The following is a 26919-nucleotide window of genomic DNA, read 5'->3' as shown; positions in this document are numbered from 1 at the left end:
CACCTGCCACAGTAATGATTTGGAGGTGGGGAAGAGAAGATTCCTTAAGAAGCACCGAGGCTTAATTGTTCTTTTGAAAGAGAGAGAGAGAGAGACCAACAGCTTGAGATGAAAATACCATGATATAGTCTCCTCAATGCTAGAATAAATGCAGGTATTATAACATCAGAAAACACCAGTGAGCCTGCTATCACTGACTAAATAACACCTCTGTAGGCCAATGCAAAGAAACCTACATCACTTATCATAATGATAGTGTTTTGCTGTCATAAATACTTAAAACCAAAGAATCTGGTATGAGAAAAAAATTAAATATATGCATATTTCTGGGACTCCATATTTTATATGTTAAACTTATTTAAAGCTTTCAAATGACTAGACTTATTCTCCTACTAGTATATTGTTACAAAGTATTTAAAATTGCTCTAATTATTTGGAATAGAATAATTGATATCACTGACAAAAATGTTGTTTTATATGTGGATCACATTCTCAGAAATAAAAGTTCATTCATTCTTTTGGAAAAAATGGTTTTCCAAAGGGAAGTTCAAGTTTTTAAAGTCACTACAAAAATATTTCTGATGACACAGAAACATACATTTACTTCATCAATAGACATAAAAGGATTTCTTACATATACAACATTAATAACGTTTTTATGAAAGTAATGGGCCTATGAAAAAGTTAAAAACTGAAATATCTACATTTCAACTTCTCTGTCATTTATGGAAGATATCAAGCATTAGTTTTACTCTCTGCCTCTTTAAATTTAACCTATTTTTATGAAACATTCTTAAATAACAGGGGACATATGGGATAAGGATTGAAATATGTACTTTGGATACATTTTATAGACAAAAGCTGTAATCAAGGCAATTATAATCAGAGAATAAAGCAAACAACTGAATATCACAATTGCACACAGAATAAAACTTGATTAAATAGTTAGAAGGCAAAGAGCTGCATATATAAAACACAAAGTACAGTCTAATAGTTCGCATGCTTAGGTGATTTCAACTTAGCTCTTAGATGCAACTTCATAAAAGTCTAATGTAAATAAAATGTGTGTTAAGCTCTTTCCCCTAAGACAAAACTATTCAAAACTCTTAAAGTCTCTTAATCACCATACATTTTACAATGCCAAAGAAGAATAAAAAGAGAAATTATTAATTTTTAAAATTACCCAGCAATTCCATTGCATCATCTTCATTATCAATATCTTCTTCTGTTACAGGTGGGGTAGGGCTGTGAATAGACTCAAAAGAATCTTGAGAGAGCATCGCTGCCAGCCGTTTCTTATGTTGCTGTTGCTGCTGTTTTAATCCCTTGGTCTTGGGTTCCACCTTTAAGCTGAAGAAATATTTAAGTGTTAACTTTCAACGATGATGACATGATGCATTAGCTGTGGTGAGTGAAGAAAATCGACAATCACATTTCATTCCATTATTTTGCCATGCAAATTTATGGACATTTTATTAAAATTTTCCCCAAGTATAATAAGAATACAGAGCCTTGTCTTCTTTCTTAGACATCCTTTGGTACCTCATTTCTCAAGTTTTCGTTTTAATAAAGTCCAGTTTACATTTTTTTTTTCATGGATTGTGCCTTTGGTGTTATACCTAAAAATTCACTGCCACACCTGAGGTCATATAGGTTATCTCTTATTTTCTTATAGAAGTTTTATAGTTTTACATTTTACATTTAGGTCTATGACCCATTTAGAGTTAAATTTTGTGGTGGGTGGGAGGTCTCTGTCTAGACTTCTTTTTTTTTAACATGTGGATGTCCAGTTGTTCCAGCACCATTTGTAGAAAAGGCTACCTTTGCCCCATTGGGTTGCTTTCGCTCCTTTGTCTAAGATTGGTTTACTATATTTCTGGGCTATCTGGCCTCTCTTTTCTGTCCCATTCTCTAATCTTTTGCCAATATACACTGTCTTGATTACTGTGGATTTATAGTAAGTCTTAGAGTAAGTTAATATCAGTTCTCCAATTTTGTTCTTCTCTTTCAATAATTTGTTCACCGTTCTGGGTCTTTTACCGCTCTATACAAACTTTGGAATCAAGTTAGTTGATATTCACAAAATAACCTGCTGAAATTTTGACTGGGTCTATACATAAGTTTTAGTCTATTTTCTCTCTGGTGTTCATTTTGGATAAATTCTATAGACCTATCCTCATTAAAAAATTCTATACTCTGTCATTTCCAATCTGGGTCCATTTAACAAGTTTTTATATTTTGTTTCAGTTACATAAATTTCACTTGGTTCTTTGTCAGTATTTATATTTGTTGATATTTGTTTCAAGGGAACTTATAATTGCTTGTTGAAGCATTTTTATGATTTTTTAAAAAGCAGGATTAATTAGATTTAATGGGAAGAATCCAAAATAAAGTTCAAAGTTGTAAACCAGTGGTTCTCAACCTGTGGGTCGCGACCCCTTTGGGGGTCGAACGACCCTTTCACAGGGGTCGCCTAAGACCATCAGAAAACACATATATAATTACATATTGTTTTGAGATTAATCACTATGCTTTAATTATGTTCAATTTGTAACAATGAAATTGGGGGTCACCACAACATGAGGAACTGTATTAAAGGGTCGCGGCATTAGGAAGGTTGAGAACCACTGTTTTAAACTAAGATGGCTGAGGGTTTCAGTGATGCTGACATGATCAGAGCAAATTGTGGGAGTTGCATGTTCACTGAAGAAAGTCAATCGCAGATTGTAATCTAATGTCTGATGTGAGAATGATGCCACTTCATCTTCTGACTCTATTTTAGGAAACACATGCATTTAAATTCTTTGTCAGATAATTCCATCATCTGATTCTTCCTAATGTTGGCATTAGTTGACTATCTTTTCTCATGTAAGGTGTGGTTTTCCTGGTTCTTCGTATAATGTGATTTGCACAATTTGACTATTATTTTAAGAGTGTCTGGGGCCTATTCATATCTTTTATTTTAAAAGGCAGCCCCCTGGCTTACTTTTGTAATTTGTGGTTCCAGTGACAGCTTCAGAGCTCTTGAAGTGCTATTTTAGTCTGCTTGGGCTATCTGGTGTTGCTATGGCTCCCAGTGTACCTGCTGGTATTGCCTGAGAGGGCAAAAGGAGCATCTCCAGGTTGTGCATCTGGCGCTTTTAGGTAGATAAAGGGAATGTCTGGCTGTGGGGACATAAAGGATTCCCATGTCAAGCTTTGTTGTGGAGGGATCCCTCGTGTCTTTTTGTCAAGTAAAAGGCACTTAACTGCCCACTGTCTTCAGTGGGGAAGAGGAGTCTCAAGCCTGGCAGGAAAGGACAGTATGTCCTCTGACCCTTTCTTGTGAGTGGGACTCTGTCAATTCCCTGGCCAGTGCAACCAGGCTCTACCAGTGAGGCCGGCAGGACTCCTGTTTGATTAGGGGGGAAAATGAACTTATCAAGGCCACCACCTCCTCTTGCTAGTTTGGGGTTGGGAAATGCCAGGCCTCGTTTGCCTTATGCTGTTGGTGGGAGAATCATACATTGCTGGCCACTGCTGCTCCTCCAGTCGTTAGATCCCTAGCCATTCCATCTTCCTCTTTACATTTTTCACAGCATAAAACTGCTTTGGCTGCCTTTTGCATTATTTCCAAGGTTTATAGTTGTATTTAAGGGGGAGGAGCTGAGACAGTCTGTGCCATCTTTTCCAAAGCAGAGGTGGTAGATGACTTGTTAATTACAAATGCAAATGGTATCTTCTTCATTGTGACGGTTAGGGCCTTAACCTTGCAACTAAACAAACTCAGTATCAGCAATAATGGGACAAACTGACATTATGAATCTCTAGATATGGGAAAAAGAAGAAGTACTCAGTACTACTACCTATGTAGAATTACTGCCAAAAATATTTAACTTGAGTTTAATGATCAGGAAACAATCAGACATGTCCAGATTTGTAAACAATTGCCTGCCATCTACAAGGATATCAATGTTATGAAATAAAACAAAAGTTGGAGACTGTTCTAGATTATAGCGACTAAAGAGACTTGAAAACGTAACTCCACACATGATCCTTCATTAGATGGTAGATAAAAAAGAAACAAACAAACAAACAAACAAACACCAAAACACAACAATCTATAAAAGCCTCTACTGGAAAAAAGAGAGAAAGTTGAATATAGACTTCATATTAGATAACTTTATAGTATCACTGTTAAAAGTTTTGGTATGTTAATGGTATTATAGTTGTATATGAGGATATCCTTATTATCAGGAAATGAATGTTAAAGAATTAAGGAATTAACACATTATAATATCTATAACTTATTTTCAGGTGTTTCAGCATAAAAAAAATAGGATAAATGAATTAGAATAGATTGATCTATTACCATAGGTAACGCAAAGGCAAAATTTTAATTGGTGAATATATGTGGAGGGTATGTAGATACTGATATTACTATTCTTAAATTTTCTGCCGTTTGATACTTTTCAAAGTGAAAACTTGAGGGTAAAAATAAGAGGAATTATAATGAAGGCATACTCTTGTCAACAATGCTTATTTCAACTTTAACTTCCATCCTAACTTAGGTTCCCCACTTAAACAGGAACTATTGTTGTGATAAAAAAAAAAGGCATATCTTTTAAAATATTTGTTTCTATTTTAGTAACTATCAGTATAATTCAAATTCAATTAATGAGACTCGCTTGTATATTTTAGTAGTAGAGATAAAACATAAAATATTCACTTGTAAATTGATGGAGGCTTATTTACCCCAATTTCTTGTCATGGCATCAGTCTTCTGAATAATTTTGCCATGTGTCTTTTAAGGTAAGAAATAATGTAAAATTTAAAAATCTTACTTGACAAACTGTATTCATTGAGAAGGCCTTTTGAATGAGAAAGGCCTGTGGATTATAGAAGTGAAAACTGCACCATGAGAGAGGACATGGAAGGGAAGCAGGATCTTAATGCAAACAGGCAGTGGAGAGATGGGGAGAGATGGGTTTGGGGTGTTTCTAAGAGCACTTAGGGTTCTGGGCCCCCTCTTACCCAGATATTGAACCTAAATTTTAATAATATTGGGATTCTTAGAACTTTTCCCTGAAGAAAAGTATTAAGGACACAGAATTTGAAAGCAAACAGCCTAGCTCAGCTACTTCACAGCTTTGGGACTTAGTTCCTTATTTCTAAAATGGGAATAATAATAATGTTTTTATGAGGAAACACATAGAGCAGTCTCTAAAGTGGTAACCAATATCATTATATGTTCAAAGAACATAATGGGCAGCTTTCTAAATATTTACGTTTCTTCGTGAGCATCTGTATCTCACATAGAAAGTACAGCACAGGGAATATCTATAATAATAAAAGCGTAATATGCTAATTAGACTGGATGCCCTTCTGGATGTCCTTCCATCCTTCCAGACGAATCTAAGGATGTGAGGGAAGCCTGGGTCCCGGGTTCCTGCCGGTGGCCACAGGGGGAAGGAAAGGAAGAGGGCAGCCGGTGCTGGCAGCTGGGGGAAGGAAGGCCTACTCTTGCACAAATTTCATGCATTGGGCCTCTAGTGGTCAATAATATTGGAATAACTATGTGGGTACTGCAAATATCAGGGGAATCACTTTGTCAAGTATTTGATTGTCTAACTACTATGTTATACACCCGAAACTAATACAAAATAGTACTGAATGTAAACTTTAATTGAAAATAAAATTTAAATTAGAAAAACAAAAGGGAAAGGGAACCACAAGAGGCCTTAGGCCATATGAAAAAGAATAGCACTTAATATTTCAGTGTGGTGTTGATACACTCTAGGAATCTATTTTGCTTTGCTTTAAAAAGGTAACTTCTAAACCAAGATCAGATGGAAAGGGACAATTTAAAGGGGATTTGATGTCCCTGCCCTGGTGTGCCCACCTCTCCAGGTGGAGACTTCCTCATCCCTCTGGACAGCCTTCTTCCTGGTCCCACTCTTCCCCGGGACTGGATCTTGATCCATTTTGTTTCACACACTGTTTCTGAATACAGGTTAGTAAATATTCTATTTGAGCCCATACGCTCTCTTTAGTGGCAAACTGGATGATTCCTCTCTTGACTTGTATCCTAAGCTTGTTTCAGTTCACCATCACAGCCTAATTGTCAGAACCTAATCTGTACCTAGCATGTTACCTTCTCTGTTAATGCTCAATAGATATTGTTTAAATCACTTTTTCTTTTTGAACTTCATTTTTTAAAACACACTAAATAAAATGAGAATTCGTTTAAGTAGATGTATATAAAAAAATGAAAATCCAGGGCAACAGGAAGACTGGTCATGAAACAGAAGAAGGAAAAATATGAAGGTCGAAATGTGGAAGATGAGGAACAAATGACAGGTTGCAGCTGTGGGACTCCCATTCATCAACCAACAATGACCAAGACCATTTCATGAAGGTGGGCACAATTGTTGTCCTCGGTCTCATTAAAATACATGGTGTCCTTGGTCAGAAAGACAGTGCTGGGCTGTGAGGCCCAAATGATGACTGTTCATGACTTACATATTTTTTGGCTTTAAGTAGAAATGTTTGAGTCATAAGGTATAATTTTGTTATATTTTAGATCTTTTTAAGGCTTCTGTTCTTTGGTTGATAGATTTTTTATTAATTAACATTCTTTATGCTTAAAATTTACATCTTAGAGTACTCCTAAATTAGTAAGTTCGATTTATATTTCTATCATATCGACACAGTCAAAATCTGACAATATGTATTAAGGATCATTGTTCCATCCATTTTCTTCCTTTTTATTATGGTTTACTTTCTATCATATTACTTATCACTACTTGAATTTATGGCTGATATTTTTATATTCACTTGTTTATTGCTTGTCTCTTGCTGCTAATAAAGGGTACTCTAAGGAAAGGGGAACATTCCCAGCCTTTGTTTATAGATATAGCAAAAGCAACGATGAGTTTTAATGAAAGGGAAAACTTCTTAATGGGAAGAGATTTTGGCTTTTATTTTAATAATATATATTTATAAGTTGTAAGATTTTCTATCCATTTTATGGCCTATTTACCATCTAATAACAATGTTTATTTAGCAAATAAAGCCAATTCACCAGATCTATATTATTTATTGATATTGTTCTTGTTTTAATAAGGTGGCTCAAATTAGAGAAGCTTCATTAGGCTTTCAAGCCTTGATGAGCCTATTTACAAATTCACATTACAATTCAGCAAGTAATTTTGGGAACTCCATTACCCAGCTTTCGCAAAGTCTAGTTAAGATGGCTTAAGGTAGAATTATATAGTTTTATTAAACTTAATTTTTGTTTGTATTATTAATGTGTGATTATTTTTAATAACTCTAAATGTGCAATAAATGTATATATTTCCCCCTTAAATGGCTAGACAAGCCATAACAATTAATGCCAATTGGTTGTATCTGACAATTGTGGAAAACTTTCGATAGTTCCCCAACATATTCCCCTTTCTCTTTTGTGATCTCTCTTTCTTTTATAGCTCAGATGCTTTATTTCTTTAACTGTCTTAATTTAGAACCACTTTGACATCTATGAAAGATGTGGCATAAAAATGCAGGAAAATGTCCATGTGCACAAACACACAACATTTCCATGTAATTTCAAGAGATTCAAAGATCTCTTGAGTCCAACCAGTGACCATATAGGGTTCATGGATTCTGTGTTAGTAGCTTCTGTCTTATTCTAATAGTTTCTCCATATCTCCTTCCTACAGTAATTGCCTTTGTTTGAACCAGCACCTAACCCTTCAAGTCACAGCAATGCTTATTAAATTTGTTGACTCTTTTCATACAATGCTGTATTGCAGAACGTAAGGAAATATCATATCTTATATGATATTTCATATAAGAAATATCATTTTTTTTAAAAAAAACTTCCAGGAGGAAATTGTGGGTAAGTTTCTACCCATAAGACTCTTAAGGTTCACTATGCTTTTATTTAATCCTCTCTAATCTAATGGTGAAAGCCCAGTCTATTGTGTATGTATTAATGTGAATGAAAGGGAAAGTTGGATATGGACAAAAGATGGAGGACAGTCACAACAGACATTCAAGTAAGATTTGAGCATTAAACAACAGGAAAGACCAAGGTAGGAAAAAGTACAAAAAATTACGATAGACAATAAACAATCCTTCTTATAACGAGGCTTCATTTAGCACACGGCTACTGGAGGCCATCTATGTGCCTCCTTCACTCATATGACTAATGTCTATTTTCAACAACAGCATGTGGATCCCATTCGCGCAGCGGTTTTCAACCTGTGGTCGTGAGCCCTTTGGTGGTCGAACGACCCTTTCACAGGGGTCGCCTAAGACCATCCTGCATATCAGATATTTACATTACGATTCATAACAATAGCAACATTACAGTTATGAAGTAGCACCGAAAATAATTTTATGGTTGGGTCACAACATGAGGAACTGTATTTAAAGGGCCAGAAGGTTGAGAACCACTGCATTAGCGGAAAGGAAAATGGAAGGAGTCATCTTTAAATATTAAGTCTTTACTTCCAGGATCTAGAATATCATGTAGTCTGTGAATGTTCATGACTGTTAAGTTATAGTACAATTTCATAACTATTTAAAGACAAAAGCTAACATTAAAGCTGAAAATTGTAGAGTCATTTAAAAATTTCTTCTCAACCCCTTCTTATTCATCCAAATTAAATCTAATGCTATATGAGTGACTGGTATAAATTCATAAATCCTGTTATGTATTAGAAGATGCGAGAGATACAGTTTCCCATCCAGAGTTTATTGTTATTCTTTAAATCCAGTTCAGGTATGCATGCATTATATTTCAGCTCTACTGGGGCATCTGGGCAGGACTTCACCACTGTCTTCATTTCATAGGTAATATCTCAACTCATAATTTAAAGCTAGAGAAAAATAAAACTGAAAACATTTTTACACAAATATTTGAGAGAGATATTTATGGATTGAGTTTTTATGGGTAAGGGATTGAACTAGAATTGCAGGAAAGATTCCCTTTAATGGTATTCAAGAGAAAATAAGAGCTCACGTAAGCTAGGAAGAAAATAGAAACACTAACATTTTCAATAAATAGCTCCAATTATTATGACTAAATAAAAGCAAAATGAAAATTGACATTTCTCTATTTTATATTTAAGAACTAAAGATCTAGCAATGAATAAAGATAAAGCAATACCAGGTTTCATAAGCCTGGTATTAAAAATGAAAGTACCCTCATTGACAGGTGAAATTGATCTGGCACTTTACAAAAGAAGGTAAATGGATTTTTAAAAATGGTTTTATTCTCCTTACATAGGAAACTCAAACTACTTAAATAATTTAAAAGTTACTTCTCATGGAAATGGAATCATTTTTCCTATATGCCTAAAGCACATTAATGAGTATTCTGAATTTCCTTCCCTCCAGCCAAGTGATAAGTCAAAGTGAAAAAAGCCTGAAAGCTATTATATTGTAGAAAATACAATTTTCTCCTTGAGAAAGAATAGTTACTGCTTCCTGCTAAATTTAACATAGGATATACAAAGTTACTGTGGCTATGCGATGCACAGGAAAAACTCTTCTAAGGTGCTCTGCTGGTAACACTCCCAGATAGTTTTAGCTCCAGCCACATTTCAGTTCATGGGTATTTATATCCATTTTCTCAGCCTCGTGTATGCCATGCTTCATAAGGCTTTTATCACTCCAACTCTCTTATAGAAGTTTTCATTTTTGTTTTGAGTTTTACTCACTTCAATTGCTATTTAAATATACTTTTTCTAATAAATATGATCTGAACATTTCCCTTCTACCAGCCTATGGAAACGTAAGGCAAATCTCTTGTCACCCATTCTGAGCATCATAGGTCTGAGTGAAATGAAATATGGACTTTCCAACTTACAAATCGTAATAGTTTCTAAATATTAAACAAAGAAAATGTATATGCAGTCATAGGTAGCAACTCTAAACTTAAATGGTTTTAACCAAGGGTTTTCTTTTTTCTTTATATTCCACGTTAACACTGCCTTGTATTGTCTGTTATACATTTAATAGTTTTCTTACCCCTGTTGATTATGTCTCTTGTACATCAGAAGTTCTCCCTTTTAGATTCTTTTTTAAATTAAATGCATTGTTTAATACCACTGTATAAGTTTCAGGTATACAATTCTACAATACATCATCTGTATATTGCATTGTATGCTCACCACCCAAAGTCTTGTCTCCTTTGTCACCATATATTTGCCTGCCTTTACCCTCTTCATCCTCTCCTGACCCCCTTCCTCCTCTGGTAACCACCATACTGTAGTCTGTGTTTATTTCTGTTTTATGTCCTTGGGTCTTAGAGAGGTTTTTATGAACTTGACCACAAAGGAAAAGAAAAGCAAAAATAAATGAATGGGACTAACTATATCAAACTAAAAAGATTTTGCACAGCCAAAGAAGCCTTCAGCAAAACAAAAGGGCAACCAATTGAAAGGGAGAAGATATTTGCAAATTTACTTCCATAAGGTTCTTCAATAAAGAACTCATACAATTCAACAACAAAACCAACAATCCAATGATAAGAAGGGCAGAGGACATGAATCAACACTTTTCCCAAGAAGACATACAAATATATGAAAAGATGCTCAACTTCACTAGCTATACAGGAAATGCAAGTCAAAACCACAATGAGATACCACTCCACACCTGTTATAATGGCCATTGTGAATAAATCAAGAAATAACAAGTGTTGGAAAAGATATGGAGAAAAAGGAACCCTCACACACTGCTAGAGGGGATGTAAATTGGTACAGCCACTATGGCAAACAGTATGGAGGTTCATTCAACAATTAGGAACAGAGCTACCATATAACTCAGCAATCCCTCTTCTGGGTATCTACCTGAAAATTTTGAAAACACTTATTCATAAAGATATATGTTCTTTCAATTCTTAACAGTCAGCTATTCCCTGCTCAATATTATAGAACATCTCAACTAAAGCTTATATCCTTGAAATTATTTCTCTATTTGGTATTAGATACAAAGAGATGGTAATTTTTTTAGATGTAAAGAAAAAAAAATCAAAACCAAAATCTAAAAGCAATTCTAGTAGCACTCTAATTTTAAAACAGAGAAATTAATTTTTATCTTGTGTCGAGTCCAACATAATTTTCTATATAAATTTGCTAAGACTTACTTCAACAAATCATGCACTTGGATTTATTTTCCCTTCACCTTGTAACGATTAATCATTTTCAGAATCTTAGACACCATCTCATCTTACCTTCCTGTGGGGCTAGAGCTGCTATCTTCACTTTCCCATTGTTCATTTTTACTTCTTGGAATTGGGGGCTGTAGCATTTCGGCTGCTAATGGGTCAGCATCATTCTCTTCTCGGCCAATCCATTCTCCAATTACACGGGGTCTTAGAAGAGAAGAATTACATGCCACTGTTTCCTGAAGAGGAGAAAAGAATGTGCTGCCTTAGCTTATTTACTCTTTACAGTAAGACAAGGAGATAATTTTATCTAGAGTTTCAACAGCTTCCTCAAATCAAAATGTTCTTTTTCCTTTCTGAATTAACTTAAAATTTCAGTTCTTTCCATCTCTACTAGATGACTTACTTTATGTGATTTGTGCTCATTCCTGAATGTCACAAAGAACTTCAGGAAGGAATACAGTTTTATGACAGCCAAGAACACTCATGTAGAACTTCTAAACTATAAAACTATAAGATAATAAATCATCTTGTTTTACTTTGTTACAGCAGTATAGAAAACCAATATAGTGACTAAACAGAAAGAAATTTCTAGAATTCACAGTTTTTTTAAAGGCTTTAAAATAGTATCAGTCTTGTTTTATTTTATCATTTCATTTTAAATAGAAGTACTAGTAATAACTCTTATCTTTTATAAAATTCATAAACTACTTTTAAAGATCACAGAATAAATAATTTCAATGAAATTATTATCTAACTAGAGTGACAGTAAATTATGATCTAACTAGAGGCCAGTATTTTATAAAGGTTAAGAAGAATATTATCTTTAGTGAACCCCCAAAATGTTAATAGAAGATTAAAAGGAAGAATATAATTTTTTATTATAGTAAAGACAAGGTGTCAGCTCTACACAAATTGTAAACCTTTCTGTTTGACTGATTTTTAAAAACTTATCTTTATTGTTGAAAGTATTACAGATGTCCCCTTTTTCTGTTTGACTGCTTTTAGTACCTTCCTGAGATACACTTTTTCTTACCGAGCAAAATGCAAAACTGAGTTTTGTGGTCACCAGAGGGCACCATGGGGCAGGCTGTCCCTCTTCAAGACTGGTTCCAGGAAGGCAAAGAATGGAGGCTGTGTTTCTTTTGTATTATCTGACCCTCTTGAAAATCAGGTGTGAGTGGGAACAATTTTTTGTACTGACACAACTATATTTTTCAATAAAAGCTCATTTAGTGTGACAACTGGTGACTTCCTCAATGAAAATGAAAAATAATAAATGTGCAATAAATTCCAGCAATTTCTATAAAGTCTTTAAAATACAATATTAAGAAAATTAAAATCAGCAATATGTGAAACTTATTTAAATGAAAACTCTTGCTAATACTGGAAGAGAGGAGAGAAGGGGGAAGATGTATCCTGGGCTAATCCTTGGAGACCCCAGGGCACCTACAATGTTACCCAGTGAAGGTGAAATCCATTTTCAGTTCAAAGAACAATTGCTGTGCTCTTTATCTCACCAAAAATGGTGTAGACACTAACCCAGCTGCAAGCCAGGGCCCAGAAAAAAGGGAAGGAAAGTAGAATCACACAGCTAATTTATGGCTCCGGCATCCAGAGCTTTGCAAAATATATTAGAAGGAACAAATGAACCTAGAAATGGCAATGATTATGTCTTTGTACTTAAAATGAACCTAGAGTATATCTTCAAGAGCATGGATTATTACATTTCTGCAAACTGGAAGGAATGTCAGGGTATAAGGAGATCAGTTTGGGCAAAGACAATGATGGCTTTGCAGAGAAAGACTAGAAAAACAGGACAAAGACAGATACCCCATCTGCCACTTACTCCATGAGCTACGGTACATAGTTATGATCTAGTTTTGCATGGAGTTAATACAGATAGAAATTAAAGTAATTTTATTATTATTAGGTGGCTTATTAAAGGGAAATCATATTTAATAATATATTCGTCAATTTTATTTATTTATTTCATCATATATGTACTTTTATTAAAACTTAAAAGATATATTCCTATTTGGAATAGAAAAAATGCTAACTATTGTTTTTATGTAAATGAAGTAATTGTTACATTATAGTTTATTATTTTAAAATGGCATGATTGTATGATCCCATTTTTGTACAATAATTTCTACCATTTTCTAGCTATAAATATAGCATGAGGCCAAATTAAATACATTTTCTGTTTAGAGAGATATTTGTATCAATGTTCACCAAATATTGATGGCCAGTTCTAAGTGCTTCTCCCTTTTCCAACTACATACCTCATGTCAAAAAATTTTCTTCAGCCAAAGCCACATATCACAACAGATTGAATGCAGAAGTGGATATGAAAATTCAACAGTGTCTAATTAAGCCAGGCATTACAGAGATTTCTTTTAAACTGTAAATAATGTAACTTTCTCATAAGTACCTTATTTTGGAAAACGAAGTACTTTTTCATAAAAACATTTTTTAAAATATATTTTATTGATTTTTTTTACAGAGAGGAAGGAAGAGGGATAGAGATTTAGAAACATCGATGAGAGAGAAACATCGATCAGCTGCCTCCTGCACACTCCCCACTGGGGATGTGCCCACAACCAAGGTACATGCCCTTGACCGGAATCGAACCTGAGACCCTTCAGTCCGCAGGCCGAGGCTCTATCCACTGAGCCAAACTGGATAAGGCAAAAACATTTTTGTTAATGTAATGGTTCTGTCACTGCTATTTTTTAAAAAATAAATGCATGTAAACTTTTTTATCAGTTTTAAGTTCTAACATGGTAAAACATTAATAGGTATAATCTACACAATGCAAAGTTTTTTGGGATCCTGAGACCAAAAAAATAAGAGCGTCTAGCCCAATGACTGACTCCTAAATGTGTAACACTAAATCAAAACTTTCTTATGAGGAACAACTCATATAAGCAATATTTAACAGACAACTCAAAAAAAACATTACAAAAGCGAACTCTTTGTTGTTGTTGTTGTTGTTAATCCTCACCTGAGGATATATTTCCATTATTTTTAAAGAGAGTGGAAGGGAGGGGGAGAAACACAGAGACAAAAACATCGATGTGAGAGAGACACAGCGACTGGTTGCCTCCCGCATGAGCCCTGACAGGGACGGGAATCCAGCTGCTAACCCAGGTACATGCCCTTGACTGGAATCAGTCCACGGGCCTATGCTCTATCCACTGAGCAAACTGACTAGGGCTAGGACAGAGAATTGTTGATGCTATCCCAACCTATCAAATTTGCTCTCTCCCCAGATTGGTAAATGGCACCACAGATCATTTAATTTCTCATCCTCCAAACATAAGAATCATCACTGACTGATCTCTTCTACTAGTACTCAGATCCAATCCATAGCACGCTCCAAAGATACTACTGCCAAAATATATTCCTAATCATATCACTTCCCACCGCCTTCACAACTACCACTAGTGCAAGGCATCATCATATTCTCTTGGCATCTTAAAATTACTTTTAAAAAGTACTTAGTAAGCCCTAGATGGTCTGGCTCAGTGGATAGAGCGTCGGCCTGCAAACTGAAAGGTTCCTGGTTCGATTCCAGTCAAGGGCAAATGCCTGGGTTGCGGATCGATCCCCAGGAGGGGGCATGCAGGAGGCAGCCGATCAATGACTCTCATCATTGATGTTTCTATCTCTCTCTCCCTCTCCCTTCCTTTCTGTAATCAATAAAGATATATTTTGAAAAATACTTAGTAAGGTTTACAAAGAGCAGCTATAGTAAATAAGTTTCTTCCATACCATCATAATCAATACAAGTAAAATCCAAATAGTTTACATAATATTATTAGTTTTCATTTTTTAATATAGTTGTTAATGCTTACAGTGGTTCAGTTTTCTCTAGCCAAATTTGAAAATCCTTAACTCAAAAGAATAGGTGATATTATATATTTCATTTAATAACTTTCATTTAAAAATCTAAGCATATAACTTTGAAAATTTTTTTTAAATATTAGCGCCATAAATTATATTTGAACATTTTATGTTTCAGTGGATTAAAACCTAAATTCTATATGTTCTTTTCATTAGATGTATAGTTCAACTTACCTTATCAAGTTCATCTGAAATTGCAATACCTGGGATTCAAAAGAGATTTACAAAAATGTTTTAGAAACAATCTTTAATAACCTAATGTCAAAGACAAAAGTTCTATTTGTAAAACTAGTGTATTTTCCATTCTATTTTTTCTTTTTATTAGTGCTTCAAAATAGTGTGATACAACCTTTCTACTCATGAAAACAAATTAGGAATTCAAGTCAACTATGACAGCATGAACTGCTGAAAAATGCAAATGATGCAACAAAAACAAGACAAGTACCACACTGGTTTTTAGATGCAGAGCTAATGTGCATATAATTGTAGGATGTAGTCTTTATGTTATAATGACAATCAAGTGTAACTTAGTTGCTACAATTTTGTTCCTGCTTATGAAGTGATTGAGACTCCTAGAGTGATAAAATATTAAGGCAGCGTGGTGGTTGGAGATCATTTATTTTAATTCCCTTTTTTACAGATGAGGACACAAACCTAGAGAGCTCTGGGAATTTGTCCCAGTCTCTGAGATTGACAGCTTCTTAAGCCAATGGATAAACGATTCTTCCTCACAATTACCCTTCTTACCATTCCTCACTGTACATCTTGTTTCTGTCTTTACCATTCCTCCAAAATTGTTTTAAATCAGCAATGTAAAGAGCTTAGTCCTTAATTTATCTGTCATCAACGCTCTGTCATTAAACTCTGTTAACTCCCTCTCTTTTCTAATCTCCTGATCTGTCTCCCCCGCAGGAATCCTGTTCTTTGGAGTCCTTTCCTGAAATGCCAAGGGTTCTTTGCTGAGCTATCTTTCTTTTCAGTTGATATTCTTTCCTGAGCTATCTAACCCATACCACTGACATGGTTACTTCTCTATACGGTGATGACAAACCAGTCTTTATCTACAGCACAGACTTTCTTCCTGAGCTAGCTGTTGAATTCCTAAGTGCATTTCAGTCTCAAAGTGTCAGGCTAATGACATCACCTTCCCTGCATATCATTTCCCCCTGTTTGTGAATGATGCTGTGCCTAGAGCTGAACATAGGCCCTGGGGCCAGGCATTGGAACTGGTGTGGCCATGTCGGGGGTACTTTACCCATTCCTAGAGCCTGTCCCACTCCAATAACCTAATATACCAATTATAAACAAAGCAGAAAAATATTGCCCTACTATATCTCAGGAAATGGCACCATTCTTTCCCTTGTAGATAAAACTAGAAACACAGGTGTATCTGAGACTCATTCATCATAGCAATATTCCATATAATTCTTTTTTTGGTAAAAGTTATTGGTAACTAGGAATTGTATGTGTTACTGCACTAAAAAAAAATGTCTAGCTACCGCTTTGGGAATTTGGGGTGACCTAAGCTTAACAATTACTCAAGGACATGCTGTATTAATTAGCTCCTTCAAACAATTCAATAAAGGCTTCAGGAAGGAGTAGCATTGCAGCTGGCCAGTATCTGCATTGAGTGTGTGTGGTGGAGGACTCTGAGACATAATGGATTCGCAGTGGGAGGATATGTAAGACCAATAAGAGATCCCAAAGCTTTCTGAACAATTATAAATATTTATAGAGGCCTAATGTAAGTACCCATTTATGAATATTAGAGTTTAAATCCTAATATATAAAAAGCCAGGGGCATCATGACCAAAACAACCAGATGGATAACCGAACAGTAGTCTGCGTGGGGCAACCAGGCTGGCAGGGGGGGCAGCTGGGGGCAACCAGCCTGGCGGGGGGGAGGAGGAAGTTAGGGGTGACCAGGCTGGCAGGGGGGCAGTTGGGGGTGATCAGGCTGGCAGCGGGGCAGTTGGGGGCAACCAGGCTGGTGGGGGGGCAGTTAGGGGTGACCAGGCTGACAGGGAGGGCAGTAAGGGGCGACCAGGGCAGCAGGGGGGCAGTTGGGGGTGACCAGGCCGGCAGGGGTGGAAGTTAGGGGTGATCAAGCCAGCAGGCAGAGGCAGTTAGCAGTGATCAGGCTGGCAGGAGGGGAAGTTATGGGTGATCAGGCAGGCAGGCAGGTGAGTGGTTAGGAGCCAGCAGTCGCGGATTGCGAGAGGAATGTCCAGCTGCCAGTTTAGGCCCTATCCCAGGCAGTTGGGGGCCTAAACAGGCAGTTAGACAGCCCCCAAGGGGTCCCAGATTGGAGAGGGTGCAGGCTGGGCTGAGGGACTCCCCACCCCGTGCACGAATTTCATGCACCGAGCCTCTAGTATATATGTAATATTTTACACTTGATCTTAGCCAAAAGGCCGAGAGCGATTATATGTAATATTTTAAATGGTCACTTGGAATAACTCAGACTTCACGATAATGTATAGAACACCAAATGGTTTATATCACAGTCTACAATATATTTAAAATAATTATTCCAGTTTACAAAAACCAAGTAAATATTTAAGTACTAATATTTACATTAAATACAAAAATGTTCCTTTTGTATTATTCAATATTAAAACTGAATATATTGTGTAAAACTAAATATTTAAAAGACAATATACTTTAAAAAGAGAGAGTAGATACATAAAACAAAATTATCTTTCTCATTCAAAGCCATAAAACTTAGATACCTGGAATTATATAACCCATGATTTAATTGTCTGAGATTTTTGAAACACACTTGATTTTTTAAAAAAACTTTTTGCATTAATGCCCTTGGTCCTGCAAAAGGAGTTTTCTCATTAAATTTTTGGAAAGCTATCAGTTGATCTTTAAATTTCTTTTACACCTCAGTTTATAAATCCATTATTCATAAATATAATAATAATAATTCACCTATCTAGACTGTAGCCAAGAAATAGCAAGTAAGTCAAAAAATTTTTGAATAGTCAAAATTTATCATACAGAACTTGCCCATCACTTATGACCTAGCTGCTTGGATCCTCTATCCACTGTCCATAACTCTTAAACTTTCAGATGCTGTTTTGCAGAGCCAAGAAATGTTGCCAATGAAAAATTGAGATGAAGGAAAAGGTTGCTATGAAGATATATTAACATACTAAGAAGTAATAGGTCCCACAATAAAATTCAAACTAGATAAATTGGAAACTTGCCTTGGGGGAAAAAATTATGCTTCTAACTGTTCCAAGTGTTTGGTTGGACATATTTTATTGAGATACCTATTATTATACTTTTTAACACTTACATATTTTGATGATTCTGCCTAATAAGTTATCTAAATAAATATCTACTCTATTGCATACAGTTCTTTCTGCTCCCTATTGACAATGTCAAATTGCCGAGGGTATTTTTCATATTTTTGTAATTTCACTTTTAATCTAAGTTTAAACTAACTAAAACAGTTGAAAGAATTTTAAAGAAACGCTTCCTTCCGTAAGCATGAAGCTCCAATGGGAACCATTTACAATGAGTAGCCAGGATATTTCTCCGAGTGCCTAGCATAACATTCACAGCTATTCATTAACTCTTAAAAGCCATCATATTTTAAGAAAATATTGTTAAAGTATGTAAGAATGCAGGAGCAGCAGTGAACTGAAAATATCCAAGAGAAAAATGTAGTGAGTGGGTTGCTACAATATGCTGTAAGGGACATGCACCACTGGCTCACTGCACCACTGGCTCACTCCATAAGCTATTCCCTGAATGAGAAAATATTGTATTGTATGAAGCCACATGATTTTGGCCATGAGACTCCCCTAACATAAGGTTATGGCAAGCTAGCCAGACACATCTCAGGAAAGGCAGGAATTGCACGTGTTTTTCCTGACATGGGGCAGGAAGGAAATGGGCCAGGGTAAATGGATAAACCAATGATCTGGGAATTGTCATTGTGTTGTGTGAACTAGGGACTAGAGAAGAGAATCAGACCCAAAACATATTTTTGAGGGAAAATGAGCAAGATTTGGTAAGAATTAATTTTTGAATAGTTAAGGGGGAGAGAAAAGCGTGTAGAGGGGCTCCAGTTTAGGAGAATTGGTAAGCGACGGTGCCACCATCTGAGACAGAGCTCACAGAAAAATGGTCACATTTGAAGAGGGGGGTAGGATCTACTCTGATAGACAGAATTCAGCATGGCAATGAGCTAAATGCAAGTGGAGATATGTTAGGCATTTTGTTTCAAAAGCATATACAGACTAATGTCACCAATAGGTTCTGCAACTTTAAGCAAAATGACAGACAATACAACCAACTTACCATAGGCTAACTGATATAAACAAACATTTCTATAGCATCTCATCAAGATTTGTATATATTAATAAAAGCCTCTGACATATTAATATAAGGTTCTTTTCATGAATATAGTATAGCAATAAACTGAAAACTCACTTTATCATTATTTGATCCAAAAGTAAGTCATAGGTGGCAGAACAAAACCTCTAACCTAGGCACTTGGATTATAAATCACTGCTTTTACACAAAGTACTTCACACAGCACTAGGCTAGGCTCTGAAAGGATTCTAAGAAAAATCTGGCCCCATTACCATCCTTAAATGTAGAGACATTAAAAACCCATAAAAGCAATAGGAATATGTGTTCATTAAGATGACACAAAACAAAGAGGTTCAAAAGAGAAGAATGAATAAGATACCATTAGGTGTACCCTTGACCTTGATAACAGAGAGATTGCAGAGAGAGGTGGTGAAATACCATGGGGGCTATAGCTCCTCCTACTCTGTATAACCAGTCTTCCCATGAGGCTGTGTAATATGCAAGATCAATCTCAGCTCCAATCCAGGCCCTTAGAACTCCTCAACCTCTCACAGAATTTTAACGAGGATGTTGGAAATGGGTTACCAGCAATATTAATGAGTGCTTCTACTTTAATATTGGTTAGGAATTTCAATCAGGATTAAATAACTGAACTTACTTCGAGAGAGCTTCTCAAGGGCTTTTCCCAGCTTCTTGCTCTCTTGAAGGATGTGGTTCAATTCATCAAAATCACGGCTTTCTGGTTTAGTTCGCCAGTTCCACTTAGGATGATCTACTGACCTTGACACTATGTTTAAAAAAAATGATTACTTCATAAGCATGCTGCATAGTAATAAAAACTTACTATTCGTCATTATGTGAAAGACTGTATAAGATCATATACAGAATAAAAATGTTTGTCTTGGAAATGGTTTTCTTGTGAGCAAGCAGTGGGAAGTTATAAAGCTGGGTTTTAAGAAATGTTTTAAATGAACAAGTAAAGGGTAGTGTGATGCTATTTGTAGAAAAAAGAAAAATCAGGTACTGATTTAAAACTAATAATTTCTAGAATTTAAGGAAAACATAAAAGTAGATTTTGTTTGTTTTAGCAGCTTAAAAATAATCACTAACTTCACTAACTTCTTTATCATCAATTAGTAAATATTTCTAAGACATTCTTGCTGTCTTCTAATAAAACAGAGACAACTGTAATTACCTTCATTTCCTTTCAAATTCCAAATTCCCACTAAAATTATTGGAGTAAAGGAATTTTTATTTTTATTTTTTTGGACAAAGAATTAGTTAAGCAAGGAGAGAAGCCACTATTAATATGATGATATGAAATAGCATCATCGTTTATTGGAAGATGCAAAATGAATTGATGAGTAGTGAACAAATTTAGCAAACTAGAGAATAACAAAACCTAGTCCCTGAAGAGAGAGATGCCCCCCAAAAGTAATCATTTCAGACAATTTAAGCATTAAAGTATCAAACAAGACCAACGACAAAGTAATAACAATACAAAAACTTTCTTCTTCAGACTGGAAGAATTCATTGACTATCACTAAATTTTACAACAATAGAAGTAAAGAAAAGATCTTAAAAGCTTTCAGAGAGAAAAATAGCAAATCATATCGTCATCAGACTTCTCAACAGCAACAGTTCTCCTCAGAAGATGGGGGAGAAAGTCTTTCAAGATTTCAAGTAAAGAGTACTTCCAACTCAGAATTTTCTACCCAACTCAAGGATCAATTAAGATACTTGAAAAGACTCAAAATTTATCTTGCAAGCATTTTTTCCCCCAGAAAGCTCCTAGTGGAGGTGCTCCACCAAAATACAAAGTGGAAAGACTTGGGGCTCAGGCAATAGGTGATCCTCCATAAGGAAAAGGAAAAGGGTGACAGTGAAGAACAATCCTGGGAGACAGCTGAAAAAGCAGCTAAAGACCCAGAAGCCAAGACTGGAGCAATAGTACAGAGAGCTACAGGGGAAATGGATGTAACACTTTTCAAACGAAATAAAGTAAAAAATATAAAATAAGACCGAAATTAGGATCACTTGATGTATTTGATCATATTGAGAGTGTTTAATAGTTTAACACAGGATTTGGTGAAGTATTAATGATGGATACATAGAAAACAAACAGAAAAAAAAGTCAATTATTAACTCTAATTAAAAGTCATCTAATAAATTAATAGTTGGACATCTTATGGCTATACTGTGAAAAACACAAACTAATGTAGTCTTACTAATACCAAAGCAGAGTATATATTCAACCAACATTTGAAATATCAGCATGACTGTAGGGGGATGCTGAGATGGGGGCAGAGTATAAAGCACGAAGTCTTAGAAGGAAGTCAAAAGATGATGCCTCAAATGTAAAAGTAAAAAGAACATGTAAGTACCTTGTATGTTTTCATATTTAGACCTGTGTACCAAAAGCAACATCTAAGAGAGTTAAAAGTGGTTCCACATTAGAAGAACAGAGAAGTAGTACCTACTACTTTACTTTTTAAACCACATATATTTTTGTTTCAATAAAAATAAATAAATTCTATATATTTATATGGTAAGGCTATAGGAAAGAAAGGCTGTTGAAATATCTTTTCTGCTACCTATTTGAAAGGTAATCTGGCAATATCGATTATAATAAAAGTATAATGACCCTCTGGCCCAGCAATCTTATGTTTGGTCAATTATAATAAATAAAAATGTATATACTTAAATATAAACTAGAGGCCCAGTGCACAAAAATTTGTGCACTCTGGGGGTGAGGGGGTCCCTCAGACGGGCCTGTGCCCTCTCACAATCTGGGACCCCTCAGGGGATGACCAACTGCTGGCTTAGGCCCGCTCCCCGGGGGACTGGGCCTAAGCTGGCAATCAGACATCCCTCTGGCAGCCCGGCAGCCCTTGGGGGATGTCCACTTGCCAGCAGGGAGCAAACCTAAGCTGCAGTCGGACATCGTTAGTGCTGCTGAGGAGGCAGGAGAAGCTCCCACCACCACCGCTGTACTGGCAGCCATCAGCCTGGCTTGTGGCTGAACAGAGTTCCTCCCATGTGAGAGCGCCCTGACCACCACAGGGCAGCTCCTGCATTGAGCGTCTGCCCATTGGTGGTCAGTGTGTGTCATAGTGACCAGTCATTCCTAGTCCTTCTGCTGTTAGGGTCAGTGGGCATATTACCCTTTTACTATAAAGGATAGAGACCTGGTGCATGGGTAGGGGCAGGCTGGTTTGCCCTGAAGGGTGATCCGGATCAGGGTGGGGGTCCCGCTTGGGTGCCTGGCCAGCCTGAATGAGGGGATGATGGCTGTTTGCAGCTGGTCACACCCCCTTCAGGGTGGGGGTCCCCACTGGGGAGCCTGGCCAATCTGGGTGAGGGGCTGAGGGCTGTTTTCAGGCTGGCAGGTGAGTGAAGCTCCCAACCTCTCCTGTTTTTCTTTTCTTTTTTTAATTCTTTGATTTATTTACCTTCTATGGCTGTCACTGGAGCTGAGAGCCAGCTTTAGCTCTGTGGCTCGGCTCCAGCTCTGAGACCTCGGCTGCTGAAAGCAGGTATCTGAGTTTGTTAGGCTTCTATAATTGAAACACTGTTGCCGCTCCAGATCTGAGGCCTGGCTGGCTGAAAACAGGTTTCTGGGGTTTGTTTAGCTTCTATAATTGCAAGACTGTTTCTTAGAGTGCAGCTCAGAGGCCGGCAGTGGCAGGCGGGGAACCTTCGCTTCCTCCATCACTGGAGCAAGCAAGACTCCTGTTCGTTTCAGCTGCCTGGCTGCCGGCCGCCATCTTGGTTGGCAGTTAATTTGCATATCTCGCTGATTAGCCAATGGGAAGGGTAGCGAAGTTACAGTTAATTACCATATTTCTCTATTATTAGATAGGATTACAAGATTGTTTATTTTATCAGGAAGTGAAAGATATAAATTTGTTTATTCAGCAGTTTGTGGTGGAAAAATTCTGGAAATCATTTAATGTCCTTCAACAGGGGAATAAATAAATTAAGGTACATTCACACTATTATTAAAAAGTTTATCTTAGATCCTAGTCTATTAGCATGGAGATATGTCCACAATGCATTTTAAAATAATAAAATCAAATTATTTAGTGTTTACAGTTTAAGGCTAGTTTTAGGAAGCAAGTCAACCCATATATATTTTGTGTTAGTTTATACAAAGAAAAGGATGTATTCTTTATACCTATGTTTCCCTCTCTATATATTGCTTATTACTATGACAGCAGTCTCTTTAACATTTCTTGCAATGCTGGTTTGGTGGTAATAGCCATTTTTTTTGTCTGGGAAGGCCTTTATTAAAAAAGAAAAGGATGTAAAAAATGCAACCTATTTCAAAGGCTATGAAAAGATATAAACTATTTCTGAAAGTAGAATTTAAGTGGACTGAAGAAAGAAAAACTATCTACATGTCTGTATTTTTTAATTGTCAAAATAAGCAAATATTACTTCTGTAATTTAAATAAATCTAAAATATAAAAAATAGAATGCAAGTGCTTCCTCTGTCTTTTTTTATTTAAGGGTTTCTGGGATAGAGATATCAGCTAACATCAACACACTGGCGATCAAACACTGGAGAGTGGGCAGAGTGAGAGTGATAAATATTCTAGAAAAGACTTCTAGGCCCACTGCTATTACCCCAGGGGACCTCTGGGAACAAGCCCAGGCATAGGGAAGAGAAACTCAGAAAAGGAAGCAGATTAAACTATATTTGTACCATATCCTTCAAAGGACTGTTTGGCTGGTTTGGCTCATTGGCTGGAGCCTTGGCCTGTGGACTGAAGGGTCCCGGGTTCGGTTCCAGTTTGGGGCACATACAGTGGTTGCGGGCTTGACACTGGTGGGGGCGTGCAGGAGGTGGCCGATCGGTGCTTCTCTCTCATCATTGATGATTCTATCTCTCTCTCTCCCTTTCTCTCTGAAATCAATAAAATATATATTTTTTAAAACTTATATATAAAAAAGATTGTTTGGCACTTGTTAACCTTCATTGAACAATTTCTCTAATCTATATCACTGCATTATCTAATTTTCCTGCAAATTAACATATGCTATCAAGAGTTCTCTCTCCTTTTAATTTACAAAATAAGAGATTAGTGTTTGTTTGTTTTTAAAATCAGTCCCAATTAATATTTCCGAATAACCACCAGACGTGGCCAGCTCCCAAAGTATCCCAGCCTTCACAGACCTACCAACTGACTGCACTGACATGGCAAGACCAGAAGAAGTGCCTAATCAATCCACTGAATCATGAGGAATTATAAATTGTTGTTTTTTAAGCCATTGAGTTTTAGGGAGGATATATGAAGCAACAGAGAACTGATACAACACTCAAGTACTTTCCTCAGCAACTTTCATGCACATATATCCAATTTATCAAGGAAGCCAAATCTAGGACAACCCAGGCCACAGCATGATGATGGTCAAATCAACTACGCTGGGGATTTCAAAAGATGTTTTGATAAATAATGGAAGGACACAGCTTCTAGAGGAGGGCATCCCTTAAAGGTTTCTGATGGATTAAAAACCTTACTCAGTTATACTTAATTATCTTAAAACTGAGAACTACAATTTAAATACATTTTAACGAATATTCTCAGGAGAAATGGAAAACAGTAGAACAGAATCAATAACATAAGATGACACACGTGCAGTTACAGAACCTAAGAGAGGGCATGTCTATGGCTTCACGGAGGCAAAGCTCACCCCCAATGCAGGAGTCCATCCATAGTATCCTGCAGATGGCATCCTCCATTGGCCCATAGGAGCTCGCTACTTCATACAGCAGCCTACTGTATACTGTATACTGTATACAGGGCTAATTTTGAGCAATTATTTATTATACTAATCAAATTCTGACCTCCACCAAAAGTTCCTATCTATGGGTTAAAAATAAATGTACTGTTTCCTTGAAATGACTTTACCAATAAAACTGCTAATATTCGATAATAATATTTTTATGTCTAGGATGATAAAGGATATAGCTATTTCTTTTTTAATCTAGCCTGATAATCTTTGCTTTCTAATTGAGATGTTCAGTACCTTTACACTTATTGTAATTATTGACATGTTTTCACTTCAACCTAACATCTTGGTATTTGGTTTCTATCTTTCCAATCTTTTATTTCTCTGTTCCTCTTTTCCTGCCTTTGTTTAAGGAGGATAAATTATATTTTTCTTTTCGCATTCCATTTTAACTCCTCTACTGACTTTTAATATATGCCATTTTATGCTTTGTAGTGTTTCTTTACACATTACAATATGCATCTTAAGCCTGTCCCAGTGTAAGTTCAAAACATACTCTGTTACTTCAGGAACAATTTAATATACTGTATTTTGACTACATTTTTCCAATTAATAATTCTGACCCTGTATTTTTATTGTCATATATGTAATCTCTACATATACTATAAAAGCTCACTTTGTTATTAACTTGGTTTTAAAAAGGTAATGGTTGGGTGGAACCAGAACTTGGGAGTAGGACATCTGAACAGAAAGAGATATCACCCATCAGATGCCAGATCACCAGCAACAGGCTGTGACTCAGCAGCATCCTGCTAGGAGCACAGACTCTTCAGAATGAGCAGCCTTTTAGCATTCTCCCCTAAAGTTGACGGGACCCAGTACTGACCCTTTAAAATTAGTAAGCTTCTAGACTTATCATTGTGGGGTAGGGTGGAGGTGGGAGGGTAAAGAAGAAGAAAATGAGGGAGGGAGGAAAAGAGAGAGAGAGAGAACGAAACAGAAGTAAATATAGGGGCTTCAGTAATAAATAATAAGTAGGACTTCAGGGAAATAATAGGTGAAGGACTTCATAAAATTTTGTTACATGTTTTGAATACAAATCTCATTTGCTCCTCCTCTAATAGATTTAATTTGCTTTTATGTACTTTTTAAAATGTAGGGTGGGTGTTGCTTTGAATGTAATACAATGATGCAACTGGCCACGAGAGGCAAGGGACCCATTCTAGGCAAAATACATCCTTAAAAGAGTATGCTCCAAAAGCATGCTCTATTTGCATACTCCAAAAGCATAAATCTATTTCACATGGAGGGGCTGGGTGGAGGGGGGCAAAGCGAGAAGGAAATAGGGACAGCTGTAATACTGTCAACAATAAAAAATACATTAAAAAAAGAATATGAATAAGTTACTAAACAGAAATAAAGCTCAATGTTAATAATGAAATAAATACAAAATGCATTATGATTAATAGCCAGAAATATCAGATAAAACATTTGGCTTCAATTCTTACCTTTTCTTCATTTTGTTAATAACACAGACTTACATATACATTAAGTAATTTTTTGAATAACAAACTTCCTTACATGATTTGGATTCTGGTGACGGTGGAGAAATATTGGAGACAGCAAGGTCACTTTTTGACTTTTTGGGCTTCTTTGCATTTAATTGCCAAGGCTTATCATAGCTTCTCAAATCCCTCCTTGTTCCTTTATGTTCTGTTCAAATAAACAAACAAACAAATGTATGTAAATATATGCTCACTACTGTGATTTCAAGATTCATAAAAAAC

At 36.1% G+C, this 26919-nt stretch overlaps 1 protein-coding gene across 3 annotated transcripts in view; it reads right to left on the bottom strand.

Moving 5' to 3' along the window:
* LOC308533179 (uncharacterized protein C8orf34) overlaps positions 1–26919 on the bottom strand; it is a 466353-nt gene that overhangs the window by 390304 nt on the left and 49130 nt on the right. For all 3 annotated transcript variants that reach the window (XR_013997045.1, XM_081111001.1, XM_081111002.1), the window contains exons 3-7: positions 26714–26845; positions 20055–20183; positions 15239–15267; positions 11222–11394; positions 1184–1350 (exon numbers count right to left, since the gene is read on the bottom strand). Coding sequence is in view for 2 of the 3 variants with exons in the window: in XM_081111001.1 (XP_080967127.1) it covers positions 1184–1350; positions 11222–11394; positions 15239–15267; positions 20055–20183; positions 26714–26845 (630 nt within the window). In the remaining variant the exon portion in view is untranslated. The remainder of the gene's footprint in view (positions 1–1183; positions 1351–11221; positions 11395–15238; positions 15268–20054; positions 20184–26713; positions 26846–26919) is intronic.

Source organism: Myotis nattereri, assembly GCF_964212035.1.
Source record: "Myotis nattereri genome assembly, chromosome: 17".
NCBI lineage: Eukaryota > Metazoa > Chordata > Mammalia > Chiroptera > Vespertilionidae > Myotis > Myotis nattereri.
The sequence above is the reverse complement of the archived record's forward strand: the minus strand, read 5'-3'. Positions and strand labels throughout refer to the sequence as shown.